The following is an 11168-nucleotide window of genomic DNA, read 5'->3' on the forward strand; positions in this document are numbered from 1 at the left end:
AGCTATATAGACCAAAATCATTTTTTGTACCAGGCTGTAAACATATTTGTTTCTGCTGTAAAGTTGGGCATTTTAACATAGGGAGTCTATGGGACTGACTCCCTTTTGGAGCCAGCCCTAGCGGCCAGTCGATGAATTGCAGTTTTAGTCACTTCCGTGTTGGCTTCACGAGAGAGACCGGAAGGTTGCCGCTTGTGTCAGAAACAGCATGAAGCTAAACCATTGTTGCCAAGTCCGCGGTTTTCCCGCGGAATTGGGCTACTTGAACACTGTTGCCGTGGGTTGTTTTTCATGTCCGCGGGTTGAAGCAACTGCAATAACATGATATTTATCATCTGGAAGGCGAATTTTAGCTGGGCAACCCCGCCAAAAAAAACGTGTATTTTACCCACCGGAACGCGATTTTTAACTGGGGACCCCCTCGAAACACGATTGGGCTAGTTTTGGGCTAGTTTTGAGTAGCGATTGGGTAGGTTTTCTTGTGAAAACCTGGCAACCCTGAGCTAATCCCATTTAACTTTGGTAAAATCACTGTAATAGCCTGAAGTGTTTTATAAAACAGTGGTACTAGTAATTTGAAAAAAAGACACTAATGTTCAATAGATAGTCACGTTATTATTAATAATATGTCATGTCATACAGTTTATTATTGCAGGGTCATTTATGGTTGCCAAGCAATGTAGCAACAAGGCAGATTAAAATTCAGGGTTCCCATACTTAAATATTGCCATCTATCTAGTTAAAATCATAGATTGATACATTTCTACACTCAGAAAAAGTCATTTTTAGTCAATTAATTTGTTTAGAGCACAGAATAACTAAAAATGTATGCACACTATGGAAATTTTGGAAACACAGTGATTCTATACATTAACATTAGGTAATTGTGCAATATATAATACTTACATTTTTTGACATTCCAAATACCATAACAATAACTATGAATTAACGTGCCACAAAACGAATTGTGAAATGTTACAATCATTTCCATGACCTTTTATGATTTTCTTGTATTCCATCATTTTACAAGCTTGGAATATTTCCAAGACTGGGGGAACCCTGAATAGTACACGTACACGTGTTGCACATGGTTTGTGTTCAATCTCTACTATCCAGGGTCACTCACTTGGGTTGCGTATGTCATAGCTGAGGGCCAACATCTTCTCCAGCTCTAAAATGGAGGACAGAGGCAACTATCAAAACTTTCAAAGACATAACAGAAGACAACACAAATCTTATTAGCATTATTATTTTTATTACTAAGGATCTTTGTACAATATCTAATATTACAGCAACCGCTTCACTGCAGATGATGTAGCATCCATAATACAGATCAACACACTGACAAGTATCCGACAGCCAAATCAAATAAGATTCGAATCTGTCAGTGGAATGTTTTGATAGTGTCTGGCTCTCTATATAATTTTGAGGAAGGGCATTAATAATGAAGGTGATAGTCATAATATATTAACAGGCCTCACCTTCTGCTGACATCTTGTAGCTGGCGGAGGCACCATCAGTATGTGTAACAGACACAGAGTATGTGCCCAAATCCTCTTTGTCTGGGTTCTTAAAAAGCAAAGTTGAGCTAAAGAAACAAATGAGCAAACATTAGTGTCTGTTCGGTGGGACAACAAAAGGAAAACAAACGGAATTAAATATGCACAGACTGTGGCACTGCCCTAAATATGCTTTGAGCTAATATGTATCTGGTCCAGATCTAGTTAGGACACATCGTACGTGTGTTTGTCTTACTGGCTGCCTGATGTCTTCAGGATGATTCCCTTAGAGAAGTCAGTCATTTCTTGGTAGGACTTCTTCCACACAAACTTTGATTTCTCCGCCATTTGGCAGCTCTCAAAAGAGAGATAAATGTCACCTGATTCCTCATCGATGCCACATTTGATTTCCTGGGTACCTTCAACATAACAGAACAGAGAAGAATTTGCACACAAGCAAACAAGATGTGCAGACTACAAAATAGGATATACCGGATTTACAGTTGGGACAGAGTGGAATTATTGAAAAGTACTGTTCCCTATGATTAGAAAAAGTTGGAGGACACAATATTAAATTTATCAGATTTAAATAATGAATATTATCTCCATATACGAATTCATATATTTAATTACTTATATGGATATACATATGATCTTAATATTAATTAGATGATATTTCGCTCCTCTGAAGATCTAAAATGGACTACAAATGTCACATATAAAAACGTCCCATTGATGACATTTAATACCATTGACGTCAAATGCCATTGGTTCCAATGTTGGTCTTGTAACCAAATGTCATTGAAATCAAACCTGATGGAGCACCCCATTTCATTTTCCGTAAAAATCAGCTTATATTTCTGTCTGTTTGTCACACAAAGCTATAGAATGGCTTCAGAAGACGCATTATATATTTTATTAAGGATGGTATATTATATAATATTGTGTGCACCACTTTTATACGAAGTCTCATTTTGTGGCTTTACAAACCTAGTTTTAATTCATTTTCATAATTTGGAAAGTGGCCAGGATATTCTGGAAATTCACTTTTTCCACACAGCAAATAAAGTTTTATACTATTCCGGAATAAGTTTAAACTAAGAAAATAATAGCAGTATTTTCATTTTAGGGGAGTTATTACTGTAAACTGTAAAAAGTGGTAACTTGCAGTTGTGACCTTAAAGAGATATTTCTACCTGATTGAATGCATAAAGATTACTTTCATTAATTAGTTGGTATAAATCAATGTATATAGGTGGATAATATTTTTGATTTGAATAAAACCAGTTCATTTAGATGCTACCATTTTCAGTGCAGTGGTGTACATGCATATTCAAATTGGTTTAAAAATAAAAGAAAATGAAATAAAATAAAAATGAATGAACATGCAAGGTGTGAAAAAGTTTGTGAATGATTGTTGCAGACGTCTGTGGAGTTCTGCAGGCGCAGATTCAATGTAGCCCTGATTATGACCAATCAGCCTACACAGGGCTTCCCTTCTCGGTCGTGCTACAAGGAGAACATCTCATACAACATCACACACATACTTTATATAGACAGACGAATCCACAGTGCACTCTACTGGCTGACAGCATTTTATCAGCCTCAAAACCTTTCAGGCTGCTTGGAATGAATCATCTTGGATCATCCCGTTTTCCTTATCTGCGAATGTGCAGGCAGCTGCTCCCCAAGACACTTCAGAACGCCTCCCATGCTGCCATCCGCACTGCCCCGCACCGCTCTGAATTCCTCTCATTTCATCCAAAATACAGATCCCTTCTTTCAAATCCACTGATATTCAGCTATTCTGGATTCTGGGTGGTTTTGTAAGTGCTTAAAGACTATATGAATTTACAACTGACGAAACTGATTGCAACTTCTGGTTTTACTGTGCACAATTCCAAAAAGCCAATCTTCATACTCTAGTAAAAAACCACCTCTGAAATGCAACTACCCAACATAAATTCCCATAGAGGATCACGTCATCTCTAGCCAAAGGCAGGGAAACACCCTGGATGGATGACCAAAGTCACCAAGCCAATGAGGTCTATACTGAAGGAAGCCATCCGTTCATCCCTCGGAAGTATGTGAACTGAAATCTGCCGTTTTTGCTCATAGGCACTTTTGAGCCAATCTGGAGCCATACATGTCATGTGACTAATTCCTAACCACCCTGGTGCTGCAGCAAAAAGCTGATTGGCTGACTAGTCACTATGCTGAGATGAGACATCAAAGACAGCTGACATTTTCCATTTCCAGCCCATTTCACGCTTTTAATGGCCTTCAAGAAAAAAGTAGAAAAAAAGTTCAGTAGAAAAACATCTATATGCAAAATAAATAAATAAACAAATAAACATTTTGTCAGAATATACAGTAATTTTACAAAAGCAGTCAATTGAGAAAAAAACTAGCATTAGCATGGCTAGTTGGGCCATACTAATCAGTTAAAATCTTGACACTTTCCAAAAACCTAGCTCTATTCCGTTATGTAATGATTTCCCCAATATTTTCTGGTTAAAAATCCTTTTTCATGTGTAAATGAATCACATTATGGAAGCAAAAAGGGGGCTGCAAAAAAAAATATTTCATATTGACTTGGAACATAATTCCCCCTTGAGGCAGTGGTTCTCCATAACTTTAACAGCTAAAATATCATTATCATTAGTTTCCCAGGGATGTGAATAGAAATGACTATTCTGAGGGTTAAACAAATGCAAAGCAATTTGGCATTCAAACTTTAATTAGATTATTATCGCAAAAAGCAGCCAATCAATAAACAAGAAGCATTCTTCTTCTTACTATTATTATATTGTATATGTTATAGCGTGTTTCTGGATGCTAGACACTAAGTTGCTTTCACAAGTCTGACAGCTGTGCTACACAAAGCTGACAGAAAAAGTGAAGTAAAGAGTAGTTGCTATGGAAACAATACTTCTTCTCGTCTAGTCGCATTGGTGTAAACTGGCATGTGTTAGAATGATGCAGACCACATTCTTTTGCAAGTACTTGCTAGTTTCATCTTGTCTTGGTGTGAATCTTTTACTGTAAACAAAACCCCTTTCAAAAATATATCTTCCAGCACCCCCAATATTCTCTCATTGAAAATCACTGCCTTAAAGGGACAGTTCACCCAAAAATGAAATATGAATATAAAAATAATACAAACTAATTATGAATCTATCAATTTAATCCAAGTCTTGGGAAGAGATTAGATTGCTTTATTTGATGAAAATATATAATTTAGCGCTTACAGAGCTCATCACATATTGTAAACATGTAAGCTTGTGCATGTGTTGCTAGAACAAACCTAATTGGTTCTCACGCACCACATGCGCACATTTGAGCTTTCGCGTTTACCATATGTGATGTGCTCTATGTATGTGTCAATCACTGTTTAGATGCAAATAAAAGCCAAAATTAAATCTGTACATCGAAGTGATCATATCTCTTGACAAGACTTGGATAAAATCACTTGATTCATATGGATTTGTTTAACGATGCATTTATGACCTTTTTAGTTACCTGGACTTCCAATGGAGGGACAGAAACCTCTCAGTTTTATAAAAAATATCTTAATTTGTGTTTCGAAGATGAACCAAAGTCGTATGGGTTTGTAATGACATGCTGGAGAGAAATTGGTAACAGAATTTTCTTTATAAGTACTCCCCATCAACTATGTCGACAAACAATCTATGCACGAATCAACAAAAAATCCAACACTAATTGTCTCATAAATTGTGATTCCTAAACTCAAATTGCACAAAAATGATTTTCATGCAAGTTCATTCAATGTGCATACATGCTCTAGAATAAACAGATGAAAGCGATTGTTTTTTTAATTGTAAGGTTGGTAACAATATTATAGGGACCAATTCTCACTATTAACTAGTTGCTTATTAACATGCCTATTATTAACATATAGGCTGTTTATAAGTACTTATGCAGCACATATTCTGCATGACCATAATCTACATTATTTAGTACCTAAACTTAACAACTACCTTACTAACTATTAATAAGCAGCAAATTAGTTTTAATTGAGGAAAAAGTCCTAGTTAATGGTTTGTTAATGTTAGTGTGACCGTAAGGTTTTTCCCATTACGTATTAATATTCATATATTCCCATTCAAATAAGTACGTGTCACGAATCCGGTTCATGGACTTCCGTCCAATTACCACCAGAGGTCGCTCTTCCATTTTTATGACTCTCTCACTACACAGACTTTCACATGTCACCCGTCACTACATTTCCCAGCAGCCATTTCACTAATCACACGTTCACCTGAAACCAATCACACACACTATATAAACACACACTCAGATCCTGTACAAACTGCCGAGTATTGTTTAAGCATTTATGCTGTTTAGTGTAGCTACTTTACGGAGCCAGTTCCCAGTCCTTGTTTAAGTTTCTAGTTCTAGTTTCCTTAGCCTAGTCAAAGTCTTGCCTTGCCTGTTTTCTGATCTTCTGCCTGTGTATCTTGGATTAACCCTTTGCCTTGCTGTTTCGGACTGTGTTTGCCCCTCGCCTTGCTCATTTTATTGGATTACCCCTCTTGTCAAGCCCTTTGGATTATGTTGGCTGTTGATCGACCTACACCTGTTTATCGGATTACTCTTGTGTCTTGCCCTCAATATACCTGTTGCCATTGTCTGACCCTCACCTGTTTCTGACCATTCTAATGAATAAAGCGTTGCAAATGGATCCGCACGTCTCGCGTCACTGTCGCTCCATTACAGTACGCATATTCATTCACAAGTATTTCCGCTCTACAGTACTGGTTTACCTGGCAGTGCCTTGATGCACACAGGGTCAGAGGGGGTTGAAGCCACCCCAACGCCATTGGTGTTCTCTGCCCGCACACGGAACCCATAAGACTCGCCTGTTTCTAGACCCTTGACCTGCAAATATTCAAACAATACGTTTGATAAAGCCATAGAGAAACACACCAGTATTCATACTCCCATGTCTAGCTGAAGCAATAGTACAAAATATCTGAGAATGGGAGTTTAACAGCACAAATCGATACCTTAAAATAGCAGTGGTTGACTGAATTTTCGTTGACTTTGCTCCAGTTATCCGAGCCTTTCTTGGATTTCTCAACAATGTATCCAGTGATAGCACTGGCACCGTTGTAGACAGGAGCCTTCCACTCCACCACCACCGAATCATCCCTTACTTCAGTGAAGGTCACGTCATAGGTTGGACCTACCAAAGCCAAACACGAGGAAATCAATGCTCCAGTTCTTCATGCTTTCAATCATGTTTAATATCTATTTGGGTGAATCTCATGAAAACATGTCCAGGTGACATTTCAACCTAAAACGGGGGAAAAAAGTGACTTTAGTTTCACGTAAATTAATCACCCATATTCTCATCACTGTAATTAATCTGGATGTTTTACATCTGATTTCCATCTGAAATAGCATTTCTTTGATTTTAGGGTAAAACATGACTGGAACATATTCTACACAGCTTCCATCACGTCTAATGGTCTTCTGTATTTCTTGTCTGGTCTTGACTGTTCAATACACAAATGTCGAGAGGGAAAGAGTGTCTCAAAAATGTGTCTCGAACAACAGCTCTTTGTGTGAAAACAGCTATTGATCATCTTACTCGGTTCACTTGAAACCAAGTAAGTGCATGTTTTGAAACATGTACTATTATACTATTAATACTTCATTTTTTAATGATTGTGATATAGTGCAGTGGTGGCTGGCAGCATGGTGGTTGCAGGTTGGAACCCTGTAGGGTCAATATATAGCCAAAAGAGAGCTATAGAGAGCTCATATTCCCTTTGTAGACTTTAACAAGGTTTTTAACCATGCAAACAAGACATCTTGCTGCAGAGAATTTGTGCCTCTAATAAGAAAACTGTAAATCTGCTAAACAACAAGTACCCATGTAATGTTTGCCAAGAGTTGTGAGTTGAAAGTCGCATGCATGAGTGTGTTTTGCACACGTAAGACTTTTACTTCCTCTAAAGTGTTCTTAGGGCAGCACATAATCACCAAAATGCAGCATATTCATATTATGCCAAACATGTATGACTTAATTTTTTTTCTGTGGAAATAAAGAGATATAACTATGGAGAATCTTCAAAGAGCTCTTTTCCAGCAATATTAATTAATTGAGTTAACTAATATGAGGCAAAAAAGTAAAGATAAAATAAAAATAAAACTAAATTGAGGCAAAAAAAGTAAAAATAAAATAAAATATTGTCATTGACTGCCATATGAAAGAAACATGCCAAAGATTTGTTGTCTATTTGCATTCAGATTCTCTATGGCGTAACAATGTGCTGTCAAAAGACCATTAGTTATTGAGCGTGTTACTTCAAATACGAGGAATGGAGAATAAGATTCCAGAGCTGCAGCGGAGGGAAGATTTTCAGTGACAGGGCTCAAGAATAAGGATGGCCCGCTGGCCCGGGACCAATGTGAAAGAGTTTTGTGCCAGTTTGCAGAATTGTCAATTGCCCTTTCGGGCCAGTGCTGCATTGCCAATGAAAAGCTTACATTTATTGATCTTGTACATCATTTGTTATGCCTTGGAAACTTAATCATTTGGCTTTCTGTGATGTAATCTACATTGTTGATTAAAATTCTGCTGCTTCTCCTGTAAAACTTAACAATATGGTTCCATAGCTGACATTAGTTAATTCATTAACTAACATTAACTAACAATGAGCAATACATTTGTTACAGTATGTATTAATCTTTCTCTAAAAAATGCTGGGTTGTTTTAACTCAACTTTGGGTCAAATATGGACTAACCCAACTGTTGGGTTAAATTTTTCAATTACATTTTTAACCCAAAAGTTGGGTTAGTCCATATTTGACCCAAAGTTGGGTTAAAACAGACTTTCACATGTCACCCCGGACTGCATTTCCCAGCAGCCATTTCACTAATCGCACGTTCACCTGAAACCAATCACACACACTATATAACACCCACTCAGATCCTGTTCAAACTGCCGAGTATTGTTTAAGCATTTATGCTGTTTAGTGTAGCTACTTTACGGAGCCAGTTCCCTGTCCTTGTTTAAGTTTCTAGTTCTAGTTTCCTTAGCCTAGTCAAAGTCTTGCCTTGCCTGTTTTCTGATCTTCTGCCTGTGTATCTTGGATTAACCCTTTGCCTTGCTGTTTCGGACTGTGTTTGCACCTCGCCTTGCTCATTTTATTGGATTACCCCTCTTGTCAAGCCCTTTGGATTATGTTGGCTGTTGATCGACCTACACCTGTTTATCGGATTACTCTTGTGTCTTGCCCTCAATATACCTGTTGCCATTGTCTGACCCTCACCTGTTTCTGACCATTCTAATGAATAAAGCGTTGCAAATGGATCCGCACGTCTCGCGTCACTGTCGCTCCATTACAGTACGCATATTCATTCACAAGTATTTCCGCTCTACAGTACTGGTTTACCTGGCAGTGCCTTGATGCACACAGGGTCAGAGGGGGTTGAAGCCACCCCAACGCCATTGGTGTTCTCTGCCCGCACACGGAACCCATAAGACTCGCCTGTTTCTAGACCCTTGACCTGCAAATATTCAAACAATACGTTTGATAAAGCCATAGAGAAACACACCAGTATTCATACTCCCATGTCTAGCTGAAGCAATAGTACAAAATATCTGAGAATGGGAGTTTAACAGCACAAATCGATACCTTAAAATAGCAGTGGTTGACTGAATTTTCGTTGACTTTGCTCCAGTTATCCGAGCCTTTCTTGGATTTCTCAACAATGTATCCAGTGATAGCACTGGCACCGTTGTAGACAGGAGCCTTCCACTCCACCACCACCGAATCATCCCTTACTTCAGTGAAGGTCACGTCATAGGCTGGACCTACCGAAGCCAAACACAAGGAAATCAATGCTCAAGTTTTTCTTGCTTTCAGTCAGGTTGTATATCAGTTTTGGTGAATGTCATGAAAATACAGTATGTGCAGATGTCATTTCAACCTAAAACGAAACAAAGAAAACGTGACTTCCATTTAGTTTCATGTAAATTATCACCCTTATTCTCATCACTGTTATCTGGATTATTAAATTCTGATTTTCAGCTGTAATGGTTTTAGGGTAAAATATAACTGGAACACATTCTTTACAGCTTCCACGAGAATCACAATGGTCTTTTGTATTTCTTGTCTGGTCTTGACTGTTCAATACATGAATGTCGAGAGGCAGAGAGAGGAATATAATCAGGACATAATGCAGGCCAGATCTTGTGAAAAACGGTTATTGATCATCTTACTCCGTTCACCTGAAACAAAGTGACACAGTAACATGTTTTGAAACATGTCCTACTAATGTTATTAATACTTCAGTTTTAATGATGGTGATATAGCGGAGTGGTGGCTGGCAGAATGGTGGTGGTTGCAGATTTATTCCCTGCAGGGTCAATATAAAACCAATCCGCTTTTGTAGCCTTTAAAAGGGGTTTTAACCATGCAAACAAGACATCTTGCTGCAAAGGATCTGTGCCTCTAATAAGAACACTGTAAATCTGCTAAACAACAAGTACCCATGTAATGTTTGCCAAGAGTTGTGAGTTGAAAGTCGCATGCATGAGTGTGTTTTGCACACGTAAGACTTTTACTTCCTCTAAAGTGTTCTTAGGGCAGCACATAAAAACACCAAAATTCACCATATTCATATCGTGCCAAACATATATGTCTTTATTCTGTGGAAATAAAGAGATACAACTATGGAGAATCTTCATAGAGCTCTTTTCCACCAACTTCAGTTCATTGAGATAAACTCCAAATAGAGCAATAAAAATAAAATGTCTTCGACTACCATTGTCACGATACACTCGGGGAAGGAACGAGGAGAGGCAGGAGAATACTTCAAGTGGGTCTTTAATCCAACAAACAAAGGTATACACACACGAACTCAGGGATGACATTTAACAGCTGACACAGACTCAGGGAAAACAAACAGGGAAACACAGGCAAAATGGGCAAAAGAGGGAGGGAAACACAAGACTGACATTTACTCCCCCTCCCGGAAGGCGCATCCCGCGCCGTGACAACATCCAATGGGGAGGGGGGATGGGCGCTCTGGAGGCCTCTAGGGACAGGGTTACTAGACGGAAGACCTCCAGGGCGGTGCCCATTCCGGGACCCACAGCGGAACAGGGAGCTCGGGGAGCCATGGCGGAGCAGGGAGCTCGGGAGGCCATGGAGGTGCTGGGAGCTCGGGAGGCCATGGCGGTTCTGCCTCCGAGGCCGCGGCCCCAGCTCCCGCCTCTACGACCGGAGCCCTACTACCCCCCCCAAAAAAAAATCCTTGGGGGAACTTACGGGGCTGAACTCAGGGACTGGAGCCCTCCCTGGGCTTAACGGGGGATCAGGAGACCTCCCTGGGCTTAACTGGAGATCCGGAGCCCTCCCTGGGCTGAACTGGGGATCAGGAGCCCGTCCTGGGCTGAACTGGGGATCAGGAGCCCGTCCTGGGCTAAACGAGGAATCAGGAGCCCTCCGTGGGCTATACTCGGGAACAGGAGCCCTCCGTGGGCAATACTCGGGAACAGGAGCCCTCCATGGGCAATACTCGGGAACAGGAGCCCTCTGGAGGAGCAGGCACAGCAAGAGCTTTCGAGGAGCTGGCACTGGAGCCAACTCAGGGGCTGGAGCCGACACTGGAGCGAGCTCTGGGGCTGG

At 39.7% G+C, this 11168-nt stretch overlaps 1 protein-coding gene across 1 annotated transcript in view; it reads right to left on the minus strand.

Annotated features, from left to right (window-relative positions):
• The window catches only part of myom2b (myomesin 2b), a 50331-nt gene that overhangs the window by 17666 nt on the left and 21497 nt on the right, over positions 1-11168 (minus strand). Inside the window, exons 20-26 of the mRNA XM_016566273.1 lie at positions 9171-9349; positions 8928-9042; positions 6530-6708; positions 6287-6401; positions 1756-1918; positions 1482-1588; positions 1127-1171 (exon numbers count right to left, since the gene is read on the minus strand). Of these exons, the coding sequence (XP_016421759.1) occupies positions 1127-1171; positions 1482-1588; positions 1756-1918; positions 6287-6401; positions 6530-6708; positions 8928-9042; positions 9171-9349 (903 nt within the window). The remainder of the gene's footprint in view (positions 1-1126; positions 1172-1481; positions 1589-1755; positions 1919-6286; positions 6402-6529; positions 6709-8927; positions 9043-9170; positions 9350-11168) is intronic.

This window comes from Sinocyclocheilus rhinocerous, unplaced genomic scaffold, assembly GCF_001515625.1.
Source record: "Sinocyclocheilus rhinocerous isolate Xijiao unplaced genomic scaffold, SAMN03320098_v1.1 scaffold512, whole genome shotgun sequence".
In the NCBI taxonomy this organism is placed as follows: domain Eukaryota; kingdom Metazoa; phylum Chordata; class Actinopteri; order Cypriniformes; family Cyprinidae; genus Sinocyclocheilus; species Sinocyclocheilus rhinocerous.